This window comes from Martes martes, assembly GCF_963455335.1.
Source record: "Martes martes genome assembly, chromosome: 14".
Classification (NCBI taxonomy): Eukaryota; Metazoa; Chordata; class Mammalia; order Carnivora; family Mustelidae; genus Martes; species Martes martes.
Window position 1 is genome coordinate 26,819,052 of NC_137902.1, and position 26,817 is coordinate 26,845,868.

At 38.0% G+C, this 26,817-nt stretch overlaps 1 protein-coding gene across 3 annotated transcripts in view; it reads right to left on the reverse strand.

The window, feature by feature from the left end:
• Positions 1–201: 201 nt before the first annotated feature.
• BTRC (beta-transducin repeat containing E3 ubiquitin protein ligase) overlaps positions 202–26,817 on the reverse strand; it is a 182,160-nt gene continuing 155,544 nt past the window's right edge. For all 3 annotated transcript variants that reach the window (XM_080823445.1, XM_080823443.1, XM_080823444.1), the window contains 11 exons: positions 25,838–26,069; positions 22,108–22,294; positions 17,615–17,711; positions 16,698–16,835; positions 16,098–16,216; positions 14,189–14,438; positions 13,570–13,688; positions 11,571–11,681; positions 10,055–10,133; positions 3,151–3,343; positions 202–1,249 (listed from right to left, as the gene is read on the reverse strand). In XM_080823445.1, coding sequence (XP_080679571.1) covers positions 3,182–3,343; positions 10,055–10,133; positions 11,571–11,681; positions 13,570–13,688; positions 14,189–14,438; positions 16,098–16,216; positions 16,698–16,835; positions 17,615–17,711; positions 22,108–22,294; positions 25,838–26,069 — 1,494 coding nt within the window. In that variant the 3' untranslated portion in view covers positions 202–1,249; positions 3,151–3,181. The remainder of the gene's footprint in view (positions 1,250–3,150; positions 3,344–10,054; positions 10,134–11,570; positions 11,682–13,569; positions 13,689–14,188; positions 14,439–16,097; positions 16,217–16,697; positions 16,836–17,614; positions 17,712–22,107; positions 22,295–25,837; positions 26,070–26,817) is intronic.

A 26,817-nucleotide genomic window follows, 5' to 3' on the forward strand; every position in this document is an offset into this window, starting at 1 on the left:
TTTACTGTTCTAAATGAGAGAGAAATCCACTTTTATCCCTGACCACCTCTTCAGCTACTCTGATCATGGTCTTGGCAAAGACACAGGAGCTGGGTGCCCACAGACCCTGATGAGCAAGTCAGAGACGTGAACGATTATGCAGAATGCACCCAGCGACTGGCTCTGGCCATTTCAAATCTTTCTTGAGGCTGAGCCTTACCAGTGATTTAAGATGAAGTACAATGCTTTTTATTACACATCTAATTGTTAATGAGAGGAAATGCAATCAGCAACTCCTTTCCACACTCTACATGGAATCAAGGAGACTGCTGAGTCCAGAAAAGATGTGGCCATTGATGGAGCCCAGGCAATTTCTGCCCCTGCCCCCACCTTTTTTGGAGGGGGGTGTTGTTAGAAGGAGAGAGAGAAGAGTTGCAAATATGATGAGAGTACCTTCTAAGAACCCACTGCTGCCACACAGGGTCACTTGCAGCAAAAGCCTGGGTTTGAAATTTTGACTGGACAGCATTTAACTCTTCCGAGTGTGGCATTTTCTCGCTGATTTGCCTCATGTTAACTGAGAACTTCTCTTCATACGCTTTCTTCGCAGGTGCAGCAGAGAAACAGGTTGAAGGAGAGTGGGAGAAAGGGGAGGAGGGACAGAAACAGAAAGAGATGAAAGGCAAGAGGCCCAGATCTTCTAGTTGTGTACTGTTTTTCTTGCTTTTTCGCCCCAAAGGCTATACGACAGCTGTCTTCTCCTAAGCACAGTGGGGCTGGGCTGGTCCTGCCAGGTGCTGGGCACTCCTGGAGTTCACAGGGAGAAACTGGGTGCTGTCTGGCTTGAAGTTGTACCCCCTGTCCCCTAGAAGTTGGGTCTCACAGAAGGCTATATAGGGAAACTAGTTCTTCTGCTTAACGGCAAAGCAAGAGAGATTCTGGCAAAACACTAAATATATTTATAAGTCATCTTTGTCTGGAACCAAATGAGGAAAAACAGGTGCAGAGAGGAGAGGAGGGGAGGTGAGGTGAGGTTTAAAAGTTCCAATCATTCACAAAAGATAAAAGACATCTTCTGATAGCAGCACGGAAGCAGTCAGCTGTGCTGAGCAGACCATCCTGGGCCGACTGCAGACCAACTGTGTCCCAACAGGAGTCTCAGAGCCCCACTCCTCGGCTAATCCGGGGAAGTGGGTAGTAGTTTGATTGTTACTGTTGTTGCTCATCCTGGTATTGGCAGATATGTTAAATACCGCAACTTTAATGAGTCCTGTGTGAAAACAGAGCATAGAGTCATTAGTCCCTTTCCTTACATTTCTCACTTGCTCTAAGAGGAGAAGAATTTTAGCTGTCAATTGGGAGAAAGGCTCAGAGGTCCTTCCTAACACCTGCTCCCTGCCCATGCCAAGCAGGAGCTTCTGTCAAGGGCTGCGGAGCCTGCCTGGGGACACGGTAGGACTCACGGACATGCTCAGGGCCACAGCGCCCGTGCAGAGTGACTCTTGACATCTTGAGATTAAGAGTCACTCTGATTGTTGCTAAGATCTCACCTGCTCTCTGTAATGGTGGAGCAGGTGAGGCTAGCTCCGAGGTGCTGGCCCCCAGTGGCCAGAAGCACAGTTGTGCCACCAGCAGAAGTGGGGCAGCTGGATGAAGCTGTCTGGCCACTTGGCAGAGGGTCCTGGCAGAGTGGACGAGGGGAAAGTCTGAGTGTTGGAAGTGTGCACCAGACACACTCCTCAGAACGTCAAGGACGGATGTATAGGTGGTGGCTGTAATGTGGCCTGGAGATAAAGACAGAGGTTAGGACTAGAGATACAAGTTTGAGGGTCACCTATGTTAAGACAAGAGCTGAAGCCTCAGGAGGACAAAAAGCACCCCAAAAAGCAAGCTTTGATAAGGAAAAAAAGTCTGGGATACACTCTTAGGGAATGGTTTTGTTTCAGGGGTGAAGAGGAGAAAAGAGACACAAACAGAGAGGAAAAATATTAAATATGGCAAAATGCCATAATAATCTCATTTGGCAAAGGAGGGGATAGGTACATGATGATTACAGTATTACTAACGATGACCACTTTTTACTGAGGGCTTGTTCTGTCCTGGGCTCTAAGAATTCTGACATAAGAATATGACATTTCAATGCAATCCTCACAACAGCTCTATGAGGTAGGGACTGCAACCCATCTTACTAAGACGGAATATAAGGCTCTGGAAGTTGCTTGCTCAGGGACACATATCTAGAATTCTCACCTGAGCCTGCCTGTGTGACCCGGCTAAGGGACAGGAAGCAGCGTGTTCTCTGTGAGAACAGTGAGCGCTGAAGTGAGTCCAGCAGGGCATGGACCACCCCCTTTAGAACCACTGCAGAAAGACGTGCAGAAAAGTATACTAAATTTGTACCTCTGCCACAGAACTAAGGCAAGTCTGGGAAATAAGAAACCATAACGACAGCAACATTCCCCACTAGTGCAGTTTCCCCAACCCAGTGATGACCTACTTAACGGATCTGAACTACTTGACACTGGGTGTGATCTGAATATATCATCACATAGATAAAGATGAAATGTAGGATGTTCTCCTGCCTCAGAGGAAGGTTGGAGACTTAAGTGGGAGAATACAAGGAGTTGTCACCAACTCCAGAGTGACTTTCAAGGTCTTTTTTGAAGGGGTGTGGGTGGGGATAAGGATAAAAAAGCCATGTTTTATAATCCAATGACACTGACAAGGCAGAGCTGTGAGAAGTCATCTAAGAGATGTCACCAAAAAATTTTCTACCCACACATTATTTACTTGGTTTAAAGGCTCTCTGTTACAGGAACTGCTTTGATCTGCGAACTACAAAGTCATGGGCCTTACAGCTTACTCTTAGCTTTGAAACTGATTCAAATCTCATTTTATTTTCTTAACAATCCTATTAGATAACTGGAGCAGAAATGATTCATTCTACTACATAAGGATCATCTATATCTAGATCAAGAATCGTCTAGAACAGAGGCTAGCTACCTTGATGAAAGACAGTGTCCAATGTGCAGCCCCAGCCCTGTCTCAAGCTGTTGCTTCACCTGCTTTACAGGAATTGGAGATAAAGGGTACGAAAAGGCTCCATGAGCTAGCAATAGACAATATTCCATCTCCTACCCACAGTGCTATGTACACAATTTTTTTTCATACCTGGGCAAATATGAGGTCACTGTATGATTATTTATCTGGAGATATAGGTGTATGTTCGAGAAGGGGAGCGGGGGGGTTCAGCTTGGGCAGCTGGATCGTTTAGGAAGTCCCAGATGAGGATTGTGTCATCATGTGAACTACTGACAATCTGGAATTCATCAAACTGGAGTCGGAAAACTCTTCCAGAATGCTCCTAAAGCAGCAGAAACAAAAACTTTTGAACTACTCAAAATCAAAAGGACACAAATTCAGCAACATATCAAAGAAGTCTATGGAAAGACTATGTGAATGACGATAATCTCTAATATTTAGCTGTGTCAAGAACACAGAGAAAAAGCAATCTGGATTAAGGGCAAAATGGAAAAGTCAAACACTGGGCAGTTGATTTTGTACAATCAAAGTTATGTTCACTAGAGCTGAGCCATGACAAAGAGTATGCTGGTTTCTTACTGCTAACTCTCCTTGGTTTAGGCTGAATGAGAACATTCCTCAGTACCTCCCTGGCCTTACCTTCTTTCTGTATCTGTTGGATTCCTTTAAAATCAGAGGCCAAGACTGATGACCAGTAATACGAGGTGTGCTGCTACATGTTTATCAATTAATTCTCCCCAATTTGTAAATGTATTCATACATTTTTATGGCGTAAAAACTGCTACAGTGGCTAATCTCAAACTACCCATGTAAGACCAACCGACTTGCAAAACTCATGAAAATTTGAGAACTGTCTCTCATAAGCAAGGTTCAAGCCTGCTCTAGTGCACACTGGCATTAACTACCACCTTGTTCAAGATGTAGAGTATTTCCAGCACCCTGAAAATTGCTCTCATGCTCCTTACTTCTCAAGTTTACCTTCACCCCAATGCTTTCAGCATCAATTCATTTTTTCTGTTCCTGAATTTCATATAAATACACTCATATAGTATATATTCTTTTGTGCCTAGTTTCTCTTACTCAACAGTGCAAGATACCTCTTTGTTACTGCATGTAATGTTCTTTTGTAAAATTACTGGTTGCCATTCCATTAAATGAAAACACATTTAATCTTTTCTCTTGTGGTGGACATATGGGTTGACTGTAGTTTTGGCTATTTAGTGAATCTGCTATGAAGATTTATCTCCATGTTTTTTGAAGGATATATGCTCTCATTTCACCTAGTAGTGCTGTGGGGCTGCAGATGGAGCAGGTATATGTTAGTTTAAGTACGAACAGGGAAACAGTTTTTTTTTTTTTCCAGTTTTATGAAAGTTGTGCCAATTTATACTCTCACCAGCAATGTATCAGAGTTCCAGTTGCTCCACATCTTCACCAACAAACTGATACTATCAATCTTTTTAATTTTAAACATTTTGGTATGTTACTGGAGTTTCAATTTGCATTTTTCTGTATGAAGTTGAGGAAGTACCTCCTCTATTCTAGCTTGTTGAAGAGTTTTTATCATAAATGGACACTGGATTTTGCCAAATGCCTTTTCTGCATGTACTGATATAATAATGTGATTTTTCTTCTTTAGCTTTTTGATAAGATGGATTATACAGTTGAATTTTTGAATATTACACCAGTTCTGAATACCTGGAATAAATACCACTTGGGTCATGGTGTATGCACATATATACATTAAACATCACTGGATTCACTTTGCTAATATTTTGATGAGTATTTTTTTAAAGAGTTACTTCATTTTCCTGGCATTTTGCTACCTTTTAATTAAGTATAGGTATTTTCTTTACTGTGAAATCACTAAATATAAGGACCATGACAAGACTACACTTAGATTTTAAGCAAAGTGTTTAAAATATTACCAAAAAATCCTGCCTAATAAACTTTTATTAGTTATACAATTGTGTTTGCCTATTACCTTATTTTTAAAAATATTTTATTTGCATCATGGTAAAAACCACATAAAATTTACCATTTTATCTATTGTTAACGTTGTATAGTTCAGTGTTGTTAAGTACATTCCCACTGCTATACAATCAATCTCTAGAACTTTTTCATCTTGCAAAACTGAAACTCTATACCCATTTAACAACAACTCCCTATTTCTCTCGCCCCCAACCCCTGGCAACCACCATTCTACTTTTTGGATTTGACCAGTGTAGACTTTACTTACTTCTTCTAAGTGGAATAATAAGGTATTTGTCTTTTGTGACTCATCTGCTTCACCTAAAATAATGTTCTCAAGTATTATCCATGTTGGAGTATGTGACAGTATTTCCCTTCTTAAGGCTGAATAATATTCTATTGTACATATATTCCAATTCATTCATCTGCTGATGAACACTTGGGTTGCTTCTACCTCTTGGCTACTGTGAATAATACTGATATGAATATGGGAGTGGAAATATTACCTTGAGATCCTGCTTTCAATTCTTTGGGATATATACTCAGAATTGAGGGTGCTAGATCATAGCATAACTCTACCTTTAATATTTTGAGAAACCCCATACTGCTTTCCATAGAGTTGCAGCATTTTACATTCTTTACAAGAAGTAAATGAGCTCAGAGATGAGCACCTGTGTTCATGAGACATACTGATCTGTACTTTTAACACCTTTGCTTGCTTTTGGTATGAGGGTAATGCTGGTCTCATAGAATGAGTCAGGAAGTATTCACTCTGCTTCTATCTTCTGTGAAAGATGTGAAGAATTGGTATAATTTCTTCCTTAAACCTTGGTAGAATTCACCAGTGAACCCATCTGGGCCTGGTGCTGTTTTGTAAAGTTATTAATTATTGATTCAATTTCTTTAATAGGTATAGTCCAATTCGGATTGTCTATTTCTTCCTATGTGAATTATAGAAGATTGTATCTTTCAAGGAATTGATCCATTTCATCTACGTTATCAAATTTGGGGGCATAGAGTTGTTCATTGTATTCCTTGATTACTATTCTTTTTAATGTTCATAGGATCCACAGAGATGTAAAACTGGGTTTAACATTTGGGTGTACATAAAAGCGGTTAGTTAACAAAATCCATTCCTAATAAAGATTCTCAACAATAGAGGAATACAAAGAAACTTTATAATCCCCTGATAATGGGTATCTACAAAAAATCTACAGCTAACATATATCTATATACGTGTATGTGAAAATGATGAAAGACCAAGTGTCTTTTCCCCAAGATAAGGACAACCACTCTTACCAATTCTCTTGAACATTGTACTGAAGGTCTTAGTCAGTACAACGAAACAAGGGAAATGAAAGGTACACATATTGCAAAAGAAGTAACAAGCGTATTTCTATATGCTTGTAATGCACAGATCAGAAATTAAAAATTTTAAATACCCCAAATTAAAATATCATTTACAACAGCACTAAAAATATGAAATACTTAGTGATAAACATGACAAAAGATGTGTCAGACCTTTACACTGAAGGCTATAAAACATTGTTGAGAAATTTAAAGACCTAAACAAAAATGCTCCATTTGTTTTTAATGTCTTTGTTCATGGACCAGAAGACAGTGTTGTTAAGAAGTTATTTCTCTCCAAACTGATCTAGATCCATCAAAATCCAAAATTGGCAGATTCTAAAATTCACATGAAAATTCAAAGGACCCAAAAAACTTTGAAAAGGAACGAAGTTGAAGGATGTACACTTCAAGAATTAATAAAAAGCTGTAGTAACCAAGAAAGTATGATACTGGCATCATGACAGACAAAAAGATCAATGGACCTGAATAGGTCCATAAGTAGACCCACATAATATAGTCAACTGATTTTTGACAAAGCTACAGAAGGCAATTCAGACGAAAAAAGATAGTCTTTTGAATAAACAGTGCTGGAATACTGGATATCCATATAACTTTGATCCATACCTGTACCATCTATAAAAATGGACTCAAAATGAATCACAGACCAAAATGTAAAGCCTAAAACTATAAAAATTCTAGAAGAAAACACAGGGGAAGATCTTTGCAACTCTGGATTAGGTAAAGATTTTTTTTTTAGATATAACTGCAAATGACACAATCCATAACAGAAAAAGCTAAAACACTGGACTTAACAAAAATTAAGAATTTCCAAAAGGTACTCTTAAAAGAATGAAAAACAAAATATGGACTGGGAGAATATATTTGTGAATCACCAATCTCAGAAAGGACTTATATTATCCTGAATATATGAAAGAAATCTTAAAACTCAGTAAGAAACCCAACCAATTAAAAAAATTAGCAGGGGCACCTGAGTGACTCAATGGGTTAAGCCTCTGCCTTCAGCTCAGGTCATGATCTCAGGGTCCTGGTATTGAGCCCCGCATCGGGCTCTCTGCTCAGCGGGGAGTCTGTTTCCTCCTCTTTCTCTGCCTGCCTCTCTGCCTACTTGCGATCTCTTCTGTCTAATGAATGAATAAAATCTTAAAAAAAAAATTAGCAAAAGATTCAAACAGATACTTCACCAAAGTAGATATACAGATGGCAAATAAATGCATGAGAAGATGCTGAACATTATTAACATTAGGTATATGCAAATTAAAATCACAATGAGATATCACGACATACTATTAGAATGACTCAAAAACACTGTACTAAGTATCGGGGGACGTGGAGTAACTGGAACTCTCATGCACTGTAACATGATAAAACCGTTTTGGAAAACAGTTTGGCAGTTTCTAAAAATGCAAAACATACACTTAACATATGACTTAACTATTCTGTTCTTATCAATCACCCCAGAGAAATGAAAGCATATGTTCATTTCACTGCATACAAATGTTTATAAAAACTTTATTTATAATAGCCCCAAACTGGAAACAACCCAAATTTTCATCAATCGGCAAAAGAATAAACAAATTATAGTATAACCATACAGTATAGTACCTACTCAGCAATTTTTAAAAAGCAATGAACTATTGATATAAATCAACAACATGGGTGAATCTCAAAATAATTATGCTTAGTGAAAAGAGATAGACAAAAAAGAGTAAATACTGTACTGTATGATTCTGTTAATAAAACCTAGAAAATGCCACCTAATCAATATTGGCAGAAAGCAGATCAGTGGTTACCTGGGGATTGGAACAGCAGAAAGTGGGGTGGGATTGGAAGGAGAGATTACAGAGGGGGCATGAAGATATGTTCATTATCTTGGTTGAAGTAGATGGTTTAACTGGTATGTACACATATCAGAATTTATTGAGTTGTACACTTAAAGTATGTCCTCTATATTTTATGTCGATTTTATCTCAATAAGTCGGTTTTTAAAACTTACATAGACAACCCAATAAATGAATGAGGACAAGATAGGAACAGACACTGCATAAAAGAAAAGCAAATAAAAAGATGTTCTACACCATTAATTATCACAGAAATGCAAATTAAAACTACAACCACTACACACCCACTCAAATGGCTATGATTCTTAAAAAGCTGACAATACCAAGTGCTATCAAGGATGTGGAAAAAAGGAAAAATGGGACTCTCATACATTCCAGCAGTGGAAATACAAAATGGCTTGCATTTGTGAACTCCCAAAATGCCACTTTGGGAAACAGCCTGTAGTTTCTTTCAAATTTAAACACTCACTTATCATAGATCCAGAAACTGCACTCCTAGGTATTTCCCTTAGAGGAAGGAAAACAGTATGTATACACAAAGATCTATAAGGCAATGTTTTCAGCATCACCCCAAACTGGAAGCGTTCCAAATGTCCTTCAGCTGGTGAGCAAATAAACAAACTGGCTCATCCACACTGTGGACTACTACTCAGCAGTACAAAAGAACAGAGCACGAACACAGGCAGTAACATGAACGAATCTCGGAAAGCTACACACTACATGATTTACTTTACAGGACATTCTTGAGACAGCAGAAGCACTGGAAGAGATCACATGAATAGTTGCTGGGGTGGGGGAAGAGGGAATTAATATAAAGGGGCATCATTTTTGGGGTGGTGGAAATGTTCTAGATCTCGGTTGAGGTGTTTTACACACTGCAAAATTCAGAAAAAATACACTGAAAAAGGGTAAATTCTGCCGTATGTAAATTAGACCTCACTTAGACTAATTGTAAATGAATGAAAATACACATTGTAAAAAACATGTGTGAAACATGCAGATAAAGCAGATCTGGTGCTGCAAGAATGAGCTTTAAATCCAACAAGGAAGACAAAGAAATGCCTGCCTCTCTCTCTCTCTCTCTCTCTCTCGATTCTCCAGAGCAGAGACCACCAAATGTTCAGAGTTAGGATTCAGAATACTGGGCTTCAAATGCTACCTCTCATCTTTTTCCTGTGTTGCGCTCCCTGGTGCCCCACCTAATCTTCTTTTTCAAATGGCAGCAGCTTTTAACCTTAGGCCATTTTCTCATCCGGGCGTTTGGTGAACATCATGATAAAGAATTTAGTGCTTTCAAATGTGACTTTCCTCCTTTTGAGTCACTTCTTTCTTCAAATGTCAAGATGTTCATGGCAAGGGGGTATATGAGGAATAAAAGCAGTGGGATTCACGTTGCTGGAGGCAGCATGCCTCGAACAGGCTGCAGAGCTAGGGGGCTGACCGGGGGTTCCCACAGGCTCCCACGGCACTTTTTGCAGGCACAGGTGTGCAGGTCCTCAGCTTCTGGACAGGTTCCAATTTGAGTAATTATGCTCTCTTTCCCTAAGTACCCCCTACCGTTTCTGGTGGATACAGAATTCTTACTCACTTCCTGTACTAAACTGTGGTGTAGAGTTGCTGTGCAGCTGTTAAACAGCTGCCACGCTCCTCTCCATACATAGTCTCTAAAGCACTTTTGGATGAAAGGCGCTATATAAACATATTTTATTGTCATGTATTGGTTGCCTTTCCACTTAGTAGTAGGTTTTGTGAGCTTCTAAGTATCAAATCCAGATCTGTATTCCACAGCACATCAATGTTTAGTTTCTTCTCCTTCCTGTTCCCCAACCCCTTCTAAACAATGAGGCTCTTACCACAAGGGTCCGTAGACAGAGTGTCCCTGCAGGAGCACGGGGGTCCAGAGCAGCTACAAGATCCCACACTTTAATTTTTCTAAAGATCAAAAAGGGGACAAAATCTTAATTAAAAGCAAAATTAAGGAAGAATAGCAAAAAGTCATGGCAATAAATATGTATGATGAATGTGATTTATATGATAAATGCAGTTCACACGAATATATAAAAACTTTTTTGTTTTGGAGACTTGGTTCTTGCATTCATTCTTGGATAGAGGCTATTGGTCTTAATGGGAAAATGTATGGGTTTAACCTAAACACGAGAAATAGGTTAGCTTTAACCAAGCCGAAGATAGTGAATGGCAAAGTTACACCACACTTTCTGGCTGGGAAGAGATCTTATACATTAGACGTCTTAATGATATAAGAGGTAACTTAGACCTAGAAACCTGTAATTCTGAGGCATCTTCTTTCTGGTCAATTCTAAGAATGGCGCACGTAACACGTACCAGACAACTGGAGCCCACTGAAGAACTATGGAGTTTATACAAGCAAATTCTCATATTTTGATTTAAGTAAGAAAAGTTTAGCCCTTCTGAAAATCAAACATACAGTCATGTCTCCTCAAGGTAAATAACAGACAAAATCCAAGAAAGATGGGAACAGATCAAAACCAGGGCAATGAGAAAATATCACATAGCTGGAATATGTCCTCATACCCTGAACAATTTCCCACGGGTAGAACAGTGATGGCCGACTTAAAGCAGAAGGAACGGTCTATTCCTGCTGCATGAGTTGTCTTCACCACTATAGCCAGCTCCTAAACTAAGCTAATATTTTAAGGTAGTTTCTGATTTTTAAAAAGCTGTCAGTATGTGAACTACAGCCTTCTACCCCCCACGTCAGGCACTCTGACAAGAAGAAATGATAAAGAGTCCTTCAGAAGTGAATACACTTTTGTATGAGTTTACTATGTGTTTAGCAGTGCTGGACATGGGATCCATTCACAACATGAATGGATTCTAAAACCACTGGAAATTAGACCAAAGTAAATAAAGATGACCAAACTTGTCACTAAAACGCTAGGAGAAGTGAAGACAAGAGAGCTGCACTTTTAGGAATTATTCAAAGAGATCCAAATTCAAGAGCCTATCACACTATGCCCCAAAGATACTGCCTTCAATATTTCAGTTTTATTAAGTCATTATTTTACACACATATGCTGGTATACTGGGTTTCCCCAGTTCTTTGTTTTATAGGGTAAAACAGACAAATGTATAACCAAATAACTAAAATGTTAATGAAAATCATGAGCAAGCAAGTGCAAATAAATGACTGGGAAGAACATTTTAGAAAAGTAAACAAAGGAGAGGAGAACATAATTGTGTCTATCATAATTAGACACAAAAAATATTTTATCAGATCCTTTCTGTGAGATCGAAATGTTTCAGAGTCAGGTTAATACTATATTTAACATCCTAAGGGAGAAGGGATCAAGATGTACATTTTTTTTAAAACCCTGTTAGCAAACTCACCCATCATAGGCCCCACTGACTATCCTCTTGTTATCGAATCGAATACAGCGCACCAGTTCCTCATGGCCTTCTAATACTCGTAAACACGCACCACATTCTATGTCCCATAATCTGGAAGAGAAAATTAAGTCAAGTGAATTTTCATGTATTCTCTTCTAAGCTTGGCATGTTGTAATAATATACTTATGTCTTAAGAAAATGCCCCCAAATAAAATCAATCAACATTCATTCAAAAATGTATTGCTTTCAATGTAATTTATTTCCTTTCTGCTTTATAACTCAGGCAGAAAAAATGTATGATTTAAGTTCAAATGAAGTATATATTTTCAAAGCACAATACTTTATATAATCCTGTAACCAGGGTCTCCAAGGCATAAAAAGGATGAATTCAATGTACCCAGTTGCCTGTGAAGGAAATGACCAAGCCAAGAAAAGTAATGCTTCCTGAAATCACCAATAAGAACGAGAGATGTTGGGTGCCACTGACATCCTGCCTTCACAAAGCATGTCCACCTCTGTTACTAAGGACACTCTGTTTTCACCCACTGTCCAGGACAATCTTTCTCTATAATGGAAACAAAAAGCAAGTTCTCAAAAACGTTTATATACTAACTTAAAAAGCTGGCGGTGCCTGGCTGGCTGTCAGAAGAGTGTGAGACTCTTGATCTCAGGGTTGTGGGTTAGTGAGCCCCATGTTAGGTGTAAAGATTACTTAAATAAAATCTTAAAATTGCATGCTTTCAGACCGAACCAAATGAAATGACAATTTCCTTAGATAAAATAATAGTTTTGTTTTTTTTTTAAAGATTTTATTTATTTATTTGACAGAAAGAGATCACAAGTAGGCAGAGAGGCAGGCAGAGAGAGAAGGGGAAGCAGGCTCCCTGCCAAGCAGAGAGCCTGATGCGGGGCTCGATCCCAGGACCCTGGGATCATGACCTGAGCCGAAGGCAGAGGCTTTAACCCACTGAGCCACCCAGGTGCCCCAGTTTGTTTGTTTGTTTGTTTTTTTAAAGATTTTATTTATTTATTTGACAGAGAGAGATCACAAGTAGACAGAGAGGCAGGCAGAGAGAGAGAGAGGGAAGGAGGCCCCCTGCTGAGCAGAGACCCCCCGATGCGGGACTCGATCCCAGGACCCTGAGATCACGACCCGAGCTGAAGGCAGCGGCCTAACCCACTGAGCCACCCGGGCGCCCCAACAGTTTTGTTTTTAAAATGGCCTTTTCACCTTAGTACTTTTTGAAGGAAGGGAGAGGACTGATAAATCTTCCAAATTCTACTCGTATCTCTGTCATTCACCTTTGTGAAGGGAAAACGCCAAAAAGTATTTCAATCTGTGGATTCTTCATAATTTCAAAGACTGGCAACTCCCTGGATAATTACATAATGCGAAGAAAACAAAAGTGCACAATATGTAGTAGGGAAACAAATCTTTTCTTTCTTCTTCTTCTTCTTCTTTTTTTTTTTAAGAACACTGGTGGAGAGAAAAGGCCATTGGCTATTTATTAGCACTTTTCAACTGTACACAGGAGGAATTTAAACAGGAGGGCCTTCAACCTCCAACTACTTATCATTCTTGTCCACTTCTTCATTCAAGCAGTGCCTTTAAAACAGGTCTATCTGGTAATAAAACTATTACAGGAAGAAAACACATCAACAAAAGGCTTTGCTGTGCTTTCTGCTTGGGGCAAACTTTTTTTTTTTTTGGCCAACCTTTGACCCATGAGAAGCTACAGAAAGGAAAAATATCTGGGGCGCCTGGCTGGTTCAGCTGGAGACGGGGATGACTCCTAATCTTAGGGTTGTAAGTTGGAGCCCCATGTTGGAGGTAGAGATTACTTAAAAATACAAAACTTAAAAAAGAAAAGAAAAAAAAAGAAAAACATTTTATTAGAAACATAACACACTTGAAGATAACACACCCAGACTTCTGTGTGCTAACAATGAATGGCAGGGTAACAGTGATCCCTTCTGGGTAAGAGCACCTGCTGCTCACCTAATAGTGTTGTCAGATGAGCCACTCACGACCAGTCTGTCTCGGTACTGCAAACAGGCAATGCCGCGTTTGTGTCCATTTAAGGTCCTCACAAATTCACAAGTACTTGTGTTCCATACCTGAAACAGAAATAGCATTTGGCAGTTTATTTGGTGCTTTTACTAGTAAGATCTATGGCAACTGGAGTGTTGGGAAAGCAGAAAATAGCACTGAGCCAATAGGGGGAAGACAACTTCTCAAACCACACCAAATCAAAAACAGAGAGGGGAAAAAATGGACAAGTTTAATTCACAACAACAAAGGGCTAATTTATAGTTGGCTGCTATCACATGAGAATTCCTCAAATTGATTTACTCTTATGGTGCTAATCTCATTTGCAGCCAAATTTTCTTGAAGCTAAATTTACCCCTGCCCTTCTTATACTCACCATTATTTATAGGAATAAGATACCTAAGATTTTCATAAGGCTTGTCTAACTCGTTGCCTTTTTACACATAGACTAGTACCTGAATATTAAATTACTCTACACTGATGTTTAAATATGAAATTTGGTTTGTTCATATTTTCACATGAACTCCCTTACTCTAAGTTGGGGACTTACTGAAAAATGCCTCATTACCTTTATAGTCCTATCTCCAGAGGCAGAAACAATGTACTTGTCATCAAAATCTACAACATTGACAGCAGCTCGGTGTCCGACTAGCACCCTCCGGAGGGTGATGTCAGTTGGGGAGGCCATATCCCATACAGCAATGGAACGGTCTTTGGAGCACGTCACCATCATGCCATTATTGAAACGCAAGTGCAGAACTGCTTCACAATGGTGAATCAACGTGTTTAGCATTTCACCTGTATTTACATCCCATACCCTGAAACAAACAACATTAAAAAGGTTATCTGAGGTTTCGATGGTGCTCCTGGCTATAATCCTATTTGACCACCACATTCCCCATCCATCCCGCCCCATTTTCATAATTAGCAGCTTTGAGGCTGAGCTGAGGTGAAGAGTTCTGATGGACCATGGGGGAAGTCATAGACAGAGGGCTGGACTAGGAGAGCAGGAAAAGTAAGGGAAAGGATGCTGCCAGTGTGAAACCCTTAAGACAAACTACTTGAAATCTAGGTGAGTTATGAGGACTAGGAATGAAGATGTAACCACGATCACCTACTAACTGGTCCCAGACTTCAAGATTATTATAAAATTTATGACATTCAATCTGATACCTTTAATGAGATACATTTTGAAGTAGGAATCGGATCCATAACAGTAGCATTAGTGTCCCATGGGTAGCCCTCAGGAAACAGAACTGACATGGGCCAAGAAGCTTCTGTAACACACTGACTTAGTACTATGGATTTGAGCCTAATTACCCTGGATCTTCGATTTCACCATATACAGGCCAGGCGCAAGATGAACTACACTCTAAGTCTAAGGCCCCATTTCTGTGCCTTGAATGGGGGTAGAGATCAAAAATAGCCATCCCATTGTAAATGGGAACTTACAGCAGCAGAGTGTGGGATGTTGATAGCCTGGGAATTTTGTGTGATGATATATTTAACTTTGATTACTCTATTTTTATATATTTACTTTGATTTTCATAACACATTTTATTTCCTTTTCCAATTTAACCCCATCTTTTAGAAAATCATTTTGTCCCTTATCCTATAAATGATGTTAGTCTCTACAATGATTAGCTTCCTTGAGGCACTCCACAACATCAATAAATGTTAAATGTCGATAACTATAAGAACTGAGTTTGCTATGCCTTTAAGTCAAAAGACAAGAAACAGGAACAGCCTTTTCTCTTCACAGAGGATAATTTCGAGTGGTAAACATTTAACTTTAGAGAGTCTAACAATGCAGTTAACTGCCTTTTTTCTTTCTTTTTTTTTTTTTAAGTTACTTTTGATGCATTATGTTTGCTAAATCCTTTAGCTTAAGGCAAAACTCCTAACAGAGGTTTCCAGCAGTGCTGCTGGTACCCAGAACTCAAGCTACACTGGACTCCAGCAGCATAATGGCTGTGTCATCAAATCACTAACGCCTCTGGAAATTGAAGGCCCCTCCCTGAGTAAAGCTTGCAATTAAAAACTGCAGGGACAGCAGGGGAGGGGCTGGCAAAGAGAGAGCATTGCTCACCTGTACACATTTTAAAGGAGATAATGCATGCCTATACCACAGTTATAACCACCTGAAAGGAGGCTTTATTCCATTCACATCATTCCTCTGTGAGCTGGTTTTTGTAAAGAATGCAAGGTTTACCAAGTTTCTGTAATAGATGATTCCCCCAAATTAAAACAGAATATGTAGTTTTCTTCAGTGTACAAAAATGTAAACTTGCCTTAATCATTTCTAAATCAAGGTTTCTAGGTGGACGCAATGATGTGGAGAGTTGATGGCTTATTCCTCTTTAGTTAGGAAGTTTCAGAACTGTGTTCATGCAGCTATATACAAAATTACTATCTATGACAAATAACAGAGCAGATCTGATTCTCGAGAGTTTGAAAGATCATTTGAAATTTTCTACCTGACTGTGGAATCCGATGATCCAGTTATGATCACCCTCTCATCATACTGGAGACACAGGACAGAACCCGTGTGGCCTGTGAGAATTCGCTTGCATTCCAACGTGCTTTTATCCCAGATCTAGGATAGCAAACAAGATCCTTTTGATCAATGTGATAATGGGGTGCTGCTGAGACTTGTTGGCTCTATTATGTGTTTGATTCCCCGAAAGAATCAAAGCCCAGAGCAATGTAGAATGCATTCTTTTCTATAGGTATAGCTAAGCACTATATATATGTGTGGCTTCAATACTAATGCAGACTTTATCCTTTTCATTAAGGAACAGGGGTAGGCTATAATTATGTGAGGCCCAAAGGAGCAATAGCACATTCAATGCACTTTAAGAAGAGAATTTAACCCTAGGACTATCTATCTGTACATGCTTCTGGCGGGAAGCAGGTAACTGTCCTTTAAGGAAATGATTCAGGCTTTGGGACTGGAAACAACCTAAAACTCTCATTTACTTTCTGGAAATAATGCTTAGATAAGATGTTCAGACTGCCTTATTAATGTGGACACCCTTGTTCATTCATCTACCTTCCCATAACTAAACAGATCTCACCTTGATTGTGTTGTCTCGAAGGCCGCTTACTATCTTCTGATCATCATACTGTAAACAGTAAACTCCTTTGCTTGTTTCACTTCGGCAGTGGATTCTCTGTAAACTATGTCTTCCACATCTCCAATTAGATTCTATTGTCTGAGGGAAGGAATGGTAAAGAGGAAGTAATTAGGAAAGGACCAGGACTAAGTTCTTATCTGACTTTCATGGCAACCAATGACAAATGTTCAATGCTTCACTCTATTAAATATATAGACCTTACGGCAAACTAAAAATGTTTTTAAAAAGCCACTGTTTGGGGCGCCTGGGTGGCTCAGTGGGTTAAAGCCTCTGCCTTCGGCTCAGGTCATGATCCCAGGGTCCTGGGATTGAGCCCCGCATCGGGCTATCTGCTCGGCAGGGAGCCTGCTTCCCTTCCTCTCTCTCTCTCTCTGCCTACTTGTGATCTCTGTCAAATGAATAAATAAAATCTTTAAAAAAAAAAAAAGCCACTGTTTAAAATTGCATAACATTTTTCCATTTGCAAAGTTATTAAAGATTTATTTTCCAGCGCTCTCCCAGATATAACTCATTCAATTAAATGATAAACTGGTGGAAAAAGGGCAACAGAGGTCAAGCTCTAAACTACATAAGGTTATGTGCTCAGTGCTCCTCATACATATGTAGTGGCCATTTCTACTAGTGAACTTCCAGGGAGGCTCAATTCAGAAGATATCTGAGTATCAGATTGTAAGTACAACTTTAACAGTCTCACTGCTATTGCATGAAGATACCATCTTTGCTCTCTCATTTAGCTACCAGTAAACAATCTTTAAAAGCTTTAAAATTTTTTGCCTGGCAATTTACTATATTTTACCTGCCCTATTTACCAAAAACAACTTTATTTGGCAAATACTCAAATATACATAGATTCTTACCTCAATGTCTTGTATAATTTTAGGATAAAGTGCTCTGTAAAAAGAGTTGGGAGGAGCATTCCCATCAGGAGGTTTGTTTTTGAATAAATACTGTCCCCTAAAAAACAAATATTTCCCAATAAAAAATCAAAATATTATACATTTACAAGGAGCTTCATAGTTCTTCAAAGTGCTTTCACAGTCACCATTCCATATGGTATCTATGACTAGCCTGGAAAGGCACAAAGCTAAGCCTGATTTCAGGAGTCCCATGCCAAGGAATAACTTTCTAGATTCTAAAGAACTAGGTCAATACTGACTATCAACATGATGAATTGCAGTATAGCCATCAGAGTATAATGTTATAAGGTCAACAAACAAAATATGTATAATCAGAACTTATCAACTCGTCTTTCAGACCTCTGTAACACATAGATGCATTGGTCTTATCTTTTGAAAGTTTTGTTGGTGATGAAAACTACTATCTCTGAACTGAGCACCTGCCTCCAGTCCCCCCTCCCCCCAACTGAGTAAGTCTGTGCCTGTGTCAGTGGAGCCTAGCACTGTGGGCAGTGAGAATGTCTCTGTTATGGAGATCATTTTTTCTAGTCTGAACTTACGTGGGGTAAGGTTGAGTGGCAGCTCAGGCGCCCAGGCTGCTCATGATCAGCATAGCTATGCTTTAAAAGCAGCAATTCAGTTCATTTCGACAGAAAACAAAGGGAACACAGGAGTGTCCAGCAGCAGGTATAGAAGAAGACGAAAATGCCTAAGAGCACTGTGCTCTCAAGTCTAAGGCTTGACATTCTTTCACAGGTGTGTTCCTGGCTATGCACATACATACATGCGTTTTACTGCCTTTGCTTGATCCCAGTGAGCAACATTTGTTAGCATCTCCTTCCTTATGACAGCACATCTCTGGAATACTCATATCCCAAGCTAGATCTTTGCTACAAAAAAAAATCAGTAAATGGCAATCACTTCCTGCTGGGTAAAAAATTTAATTCCTCATCCTGAAGTTAAGAACTCACCAAACACGGTGTGGAAGCTAGTAAACCCCACTATGGGTGTACTAACTGCTGTTCTCACTGGCACCGTGCCTTGCAAAGTGGAGATAGGCAGAAATGCCTCTGAGTGTAATCCTGGCACCAGAGAAATCATGTTTTCTCTGGGCCAGTCATCCACTCCTCCCTCTATAGCTCCATTACAATATAATTAATTGTTCAATGTCTCCAGGAGCGCTTCTCCCCTGCCCTCTTCTATTATACACCTTGAAAATCAGTTGAGAAAATTTCCTATCAGGAAGGTAACTGGCTTTCAGTTCTGTGAAATCTACAATGGAGAAGCTAAAGTAACAGTTTTTAAAAGGGAGCTAATAGGAACAAGAAACATGATATGCCAACATAAAGGGCAAAGAAGACACATTATGAGATAATTCTAGGTTACAAGTACACTTTCCTGAACAATCTTATCCTGTGTAAACACACTGCAAGAAAACAACAGATTTTGCATGCAGAAATTTTAAGTCTGGTTAATAAATGTGACTTGGTAATTTCAATTCCAACATCCTTTCATGAGGTAAGAATCACTACATTTGTATTGCAGGTAAATAAATCAAATGTCATGGACATTAGGTAGCTTGTTCAAGGTCACATAGCCAGCGAGTAGACCTGGAATTTGAATCTAAGTCTTACTTCAGAGCCTATACTCTTACCTACTTTATTGTCTCCCAGGGCCCACCATCCCTCATAGATTCCTGTCCCCCCATTTAATCTTTGATAATTGAATACAGGCACCCCAGGATTTTCTTCATACGTAATGAAACTTATCTCTACAGAAACTTTTCTCTAAAGAAAAGAGAAACCATATAAGCCTCTGATCTCATGCTTGGCTAAAGCATCTAAATTTCTTTCAAGTTAAAGGTGCTACAAAAAAGTGTTAAAAATCAGTTTTTCAGTCTAGATCTGTGTTGTAAGTCAAAACCTTTTATGATGGAAGCTTCTGACAACAGGGACCACTTCTATGTGAAATGCCTAGTACCTCTGAGAAAGTGAGTACATGATAAATGCTAAATATTAAATTTAGAATGTTATCGTAAAATGTGATCTGCTGATTAAGAAAATGGACTTCCCCAAGTGATCTTTTATTACACTTTTAAGAGTTACCATTACTGAGCAGAAAGAGCACATTCAATATTATTCGAGACAGAAAACGAAAAGAGTTCATGTCATGAACTGTCAAATTCATGTAGATACAAAATACAACAGTGGAGTAGAATTTAAACCTGAAGTTTCACTACAGAACTATATTTACTTATTTTATTTATTTATTTATTTTTGGTTGGAGGAAATGGAAGAAACTTTCAAAGCCAGCATCTGGGGAAAGGTATGACAGAAAGACTTTATTGACACAGTAGGCTTAGTAAAACCATCTGAAAGAAGATGAGAAAGTGATCCTAGATTAAATTTTTTAAAAAGTTGGGGAGGACACTAACACAAGAAGAAAGGCAACGTTTAAAAATAGAAGCAGCCAGAGAAAAGTCAAGGGACTATTAGTGGAGGTCTTCATGGGATGGACAAATACTTGTAATTTCATGGGGCTTTATCAAGCTAAGATGACAAATGTGGTTTAAGACAAAGGAATATGGTCTCAACTCTGAAGGATACTCAAAAGAACAGGAATGGGTTCCTGTGATTGAACAGATAGTGGAAAGAGTAATAAAATTAATACTGGATCCTAGATTATTCCTTAGCCATCCCTTCACATACCCCTTTAAAAGGCCAAAAGGCCATCTCTTCAATGATCTTGTTTGTTTTCTTTCTTTATAACTAATGTAACAGATCTTGCTATTTAGTGCCACCGCCAAGCAGGAGCCTACACTTATCTTTGGCATTTTCACACGCATCTGCCCAAATCTGCCCATCTATTTCTTCTTCTTGCCTTCAAAAAAAGAATCTGGGAACTCCCAATGTCTGATAAAGGTTTACTATTATTTACAGTCCAAATGTGAGCAAAGTGTATTTTAACAGGGAAGAAAACCTTTATCACTATGGGAGTGAATTCCTGTGATAAGAGATTTCAGGCCAGGAGTTCCAATTTGGAGGACCTTCTTTTTTTTTTTTTTTTGTTCTTTTCTTTTCCCATGAGGGGTAGTAGAATATTCCTAGCTACCCTAAAATTCTCCCATGTCAGCAACTGCTCTGTATCTAAGGCTGGTCCTGACATGCTTAACAAAATGATGGACTTGGAATCCCATATAACTATACACTTTTTTGCTTTTTTAAACTATAAAGAGTTTATTTCCAAAGTATAAAGTAAGTTATGGAAGGCTTTGATTTTTCTATACAGTAAAAATAAAAACATATCTGAGAAGAATAACATTATGCTTCCATTTATTCATTTTTATATAGCCAAACAACTGCCTGATGTTTGCTTCCTTTAACTGAATTTGAAAGAAATTTTAAAGTCTTCTTAATAGCCAGAATGACAAAAATTTCTTGAAGCACTTAGTATAATACTTAGAGGTCATTATGTTTATAATATATTAATGAATTTCAAAGCTGCAAAAAAAAAAAAAAGCAGCCAACTATATTTTAATGAAAATTGCTAAGAAAAGCTGATCCTCTTTTCTTAACTGTTTTGTATCTTTTTATGGTCCAAGATAAATAATTGATAAAATTAATTGCTCAGGAAATCCCTGAGCACACATATGCCTGCTGGTGCATATCTATCAGCTAAAATACTTACTATGTCACCTTTATTTTACTTATGAAATATTCACACCTAACTTTCTTATAGTGACATTCTAGAGATATCCTCTGAGAGGAAATTACATACAGAAGGTATCTTCTGTAAGTTCTAATGAAATGGTACCTGTATGTTAAAAGAACAACAAAATTGGTGAAGTCTCTTAGGCTGCTAACTATATAATGCCTTAAGGAATTTGGGATTAAGCAGTACAATCTTGAGAAAATATGGATCTTATGAAGAAAAAGTGATATACTCTAGATCCCACACTTCATTCTTTCTGATGACTAGAGTTCTAATTCTAGTTGAGTGTAAAAATAATTTTGATTACAAAGGTGAGAAAACACCACAGGCATGGATTAAAGACAAGAAATCTTCCGAAGGAGAAAATACTTATTTGTTCAGGATTATTTCAGGCATCTGATGGCTTCTGTGTGATTTAAAGTCATCTGTCTTACAAACTGCCTCTCAGCCCTTTGTCAGGACACTAGTTTCTGCCCAGAGAACAGAATGCTCTCAATAGAAGTCAGTTTTTAATAATTTTTTTTGTAAAGCCATATTAACACATTATGATGTCATTTATCAGTGATTGGCCAGAAGAAAAATGCCTAAGTACATGTACAACTATTTTATATTTTGTACTATAAACCAGCTAAAATCACCTATTAATGATAAGCAGTCTCACTAGTTCCCAGTGTTATTCCAAAGATTCTGAACAGCCAGGTCCTGAAGTTCATCTGTAACAGTAAGAAAGTTAAAAGGCTTACCACCCTCTTCGTTCTGCCAGGCCTCGCCACAGAGAATCTGTCCTGACCATCCTCTCGATGAGCTTCTTCCATAACATGCCATCAGATGTCACTCGGTACCATTCCTTACATACAAGTTCAGCAGCACATAGTGATTTGGCATCCAGGTATGACAGAATGTTCTCAGCAATGTGATCCAAACCCCGAGCTGTTGGCGGAGGGGGGTGCAGGCAAAGAAGAAGAATATAGGTGGTGAATTATTTTTTACAAAAGGTCCTTGAAAACAGAATAGCATTCATTCTGCTCCGAAGGCACATCATTGTCCCTAGTGTGGTCCAGTTTCTTTTTCAAACAGAAACTTGGGTAAAATGAGTGTCAATAATTTTTCCATAAGGTTACAGAAATGAACAATATTTTCCATCTTCCTTTAGATAAGGAAGTTAAAGCTAACAACCAGCAAACCCCCCAAGACATTAAAAATAAAAAGGATTCCAGAAAAACAATTCACATCTATCTATATGGATTTCAGCACTAGGGGATGTTCTATGGATGGCATCTCAAAGTCTGTGATTCAGACCCCCCCAAATCTCTATATTAGGTCCATTTCTCATTCTCTTTCTATTACTGCTGCAGTTCCAAAGCTGTTCAGTAAAAGAAATATCCTTTAAATGTACTGGGGGAGAGGCACTAAGTCAGAATGTGCTGGGTTATAGAATTTTGGGCATGTAGAAAGAAGAGAAGAAGGAAATACAGACTGGTAATAGGAACATCCTGAGAGGAAAGACAGAGAGGTTTAAGTTCAAGTATGACTTTAATTTCAGATGTTTTAAAAAACTACATTTGAGAGTAGTTGCTGCTATAAAACCTAAATGACAGCTGACCAAACAAAAACAAAAACAAATAAATAAAACAAAAAACAAAAAACACCCCAGGCCAATAAATAACTTGGTTAGCATTTCAGAGACCATTTTGTAGGATGTATAGAGGAAAACAGTGGAAGTAGATCTTGGGGTGACTAAACTGGATGGGCTTCCCAATTAAAATACTCTACCACCCAAATCTGTAACTGAGGCCTCAGAGGAATAGATCCTATAAAATAGGATGATCATACTAATAAAGCTTTTGGTTGCTGTTCTAATTCACAAGTGAGACAAACACATTCGAAGTTACTTCTCTTTCAGGTTACATATCAGAGGTTTGCTAAAGACTTAAACAGTGCAGAAGGATTCCTTCATACTCTGACTCCCTGAGGCACAAACTTAACAAATAGGAAAGAGAATACCACATTTCATTTTGTGCCTTTTCCTTGAAGCACACAAAGACACACTTGGACGCCATTAGCAACAATCCAAATGTGCTTAAACATTATTCTAATTATAAAATTGTATGGATATCAGTCACATTTTTCAGCAGATTTGGAAAAGAAAGCATTAAATGGATTTCATTTGGCTGGCATCACATGTTCATATTTAAGCATAAGCAGATGGAGGCATCCATCACCTAATTCTTATTAAAGGAAAATGACTATAAGCCAATTAAAGATATAATAATTAGTTCTTCGTGCAAAAAACAGTGATGGTACAATTCCTGCATGTTTAAATTGAAACTTTCTACGCCATCAGAAGTTTCCAAAATCCATTCCTGTGTTTTTAACGGCTATCATCAAATTGTTCCTGATCTTTCACTATGTCCCTACAGTAAGTCTTTGGAAGTAATTTCACCTAACACTCCAAACAAACCCATTACATTAATGGATTATAGGCATTTTTTGAAGTAGTTTGGTTTACTAAATGTAGCCAGATGGTGTAGGTTTTTAAGTTAAAATGGCCATAAAACATTAGACTGATGATTTAATATCTTAGAAAATGGTCAGCAGATACACACCAGGGATCAGGATTAGGCAAAGGATACACAGGTCTAATCAACTCCTGTTCAGTTCTTAGTGATATATGCTTAAGATAGTGGCATGTCTTGGTAATTGGGGAGAGCACAGTAATGAGGTACACATGGACTGTTCACACAATGAAAACTGTTTGCCTATGGCTAAAACAAAATCCAATGAGTGAAGAGGGGGCAGAAGTCTATTCTATTTAACAAAAAAATATAGGTACAAATTGAGCTTCAAAATGGTTATTTCTAAGCTATAAATAGGTATTTCTTTTGTTTTAAAGGGGGATTTAAATTTCAATTTTGGAAAAACAAATTTACAAAAAGATAATTGGCAAAGATTAAGCAAAGAGGGTAATACACAGTTTTACAGAGGGCTGGTATATTTTTCATGGAGGACAGTTTGGCACAAGTATTAAAAACCTTGAAAACGTTCATAATTCTTTAATGTAAGAATCCCACTTCTGTTATTTTTTCCTAGGATGCCCAAAAGATTAGTAAGAATGTCCACCACAGCAAAGTTTATAATAGGAAAAACATTTTAAACTACCCATATGTTCCAAAAAGGTGTTAAATAATATGTGTTTCGGCCATCATAAAGAATATATAATACTATAAATAATTATGTTTTAAAAGAACACATAGGAAAATACATTAAGAAAACACAGTGAGAGAAAATGTTACAAACACTTATGATCCCAGCTTTAGAAAGAAATATACACAACTAGAAAAAATAGGCCAAATATTTATAGCATATTAGCTATTAGTTAAATAGTAGGGCCCAAATATTAATAGCATATTAGCAGCTCTCTCTGAATGGTGGGGTACTGGGAAATTTCATTTTTATATTTTAAACTGTTCTGAATTTCCTAAATTTCCTGTAACTTCTATAATCAGGAAACTGGAAAAATTAAAAAAAAAACACCAAGATATGGTATTTTACAGATTCACTCATCTTTTGTACTCTATCTTCTTTCTTTCTTTCTTTCCTTTTTTTTTTTTTTAGAAAGAGGCTAGTGTGAGGGAGGAAGAAATGGAGAGGGAGAGAGAGAATAGAGCCCAAGGCAGGGCTTGATCTCCTGACCTGACCCTGAGATCATGACCTGAGCCAAAATCAAGAATCAGACAATCTGACTGAGCCACCCAGGCATCCCTGCACTATATTTTCTTCTAAAATAAACTTTTAACAAAGAGGACAATCTTATGTTTTCTTGAGATAGTATTTGCCCCAAATACTGATGTCTACATAGTGTCCTAGGATCACATTGAGCATTCAGTAAAACCACATCATCCTCCCCTGAAAAAAAAATATTTTAAGTGTGTATGTGCATGTGTTGTATTTAAATATATATACTTATATATATACAGTTTTTGAGAGCTCTTTGGTTATTGCAAACAGTGAGACTGCAAAGCTGGGAGTTTACATATTTAATGTCATAAGACTCCTGAGATACTTTTCTTTCTAAAATACTCAATTAAAAATGCTTCCTATTCAGTCCTATAATTTAAATATTCTGTTGGTAAATTCCCACAGAAATCCAAGTATATAAGTTAGCATATCTTAAAAACTAAGACACATTATCAAGTTAATACCTCGGAAAATATTTTATTTGCATCTCTCAGTGGGTAAGAACAGGATGACTAGAAGGGCATGAGATACAGAGAAGACAGGGGAAAGAGGAGTCTCTATTTCCAGAGAGTGATTTTGGGTATTTATACCCCCAAGAAGGTATGATTAAAGGACTCAGTTTATAAAAATCAAGCCAGTAAAGACTTTTAAAAAGAGAGATGAAACTCTAGTTCCACTACCATTGTAACATATCTTCCAGGCAAATTAACAGCGCACAAATACACGTAGACATACCTGGCAGAGCAGTTATGAAATCCCTCTGCAACATAGGTTTAAGATACGAGTTTATGTGCCCATGTTGGTAATGACACATTTGGGATATAAGATGTTCCACAAATTCCACTTGATCGGACTCTGACCACTGCTCAAAATATTTGACACACAGTTCTTTTTCCTTCTCATAGCTTGCTGAGAGCTTTCGTTGCTTGGGCACAATCATACTGGAAGTGCCATTGGCAAGTTTTGTCTGTAGGATTGGATTAAAAGAAACATAGACAGTAAGTATTGAAAATGAGGGAAATAGATACTTTTCTTATCTGGCATGCTTTGTTACGTCTGTATGTTGGAGCTCACGCTGTTACTCATTAGTAACTGGATATTTGTGAACAAATACACAGAAAGCCACACAAAGACCACGGCAAATTGGTAAATCAGGAACAATGCTGGTCAACTAGGCATCCCTTTCTAAAAGTTCACAGGAAGATATTTGGAGATCTACAGATGAAAACTGAAAGCTGAAAGCATGCTAAGTTGTTATTACTAGCAAGCAAAAAAGCTAATTTGTTTTTTCTTGTATACACCAGTTACTGGGCATTTATACAATTACAATTTATTTTTTAATAGTCAAATAAGAAACCTTCCATGCAAAGAAAGGCTGATGAATAATTTGAGACTGTAGTACCTTTGGAGATAAAGCTTAACTGTAACATTTATATGCTCAATCTAACCTTTTCCTTCTAAAAAAGAAATCAAAATTACATGCCATAAAATCTTTTTATTTATTAGTTCATTCAGTAAGTATCAACTGAGCACCTACAACGTGTTAAACACTGTCCTAAGTGCTAGGAATACAACACTGAACAAAAATAGCAGTCTCCATCATCAGGCACTTATACTGCAGTGTGTACAGCATGATAAAACCATAAACAAATAGAAAATATAATGTGGATAGTGCTATTAAGAAAAATAAGGGAATAGGAAAAAACTACATGTTA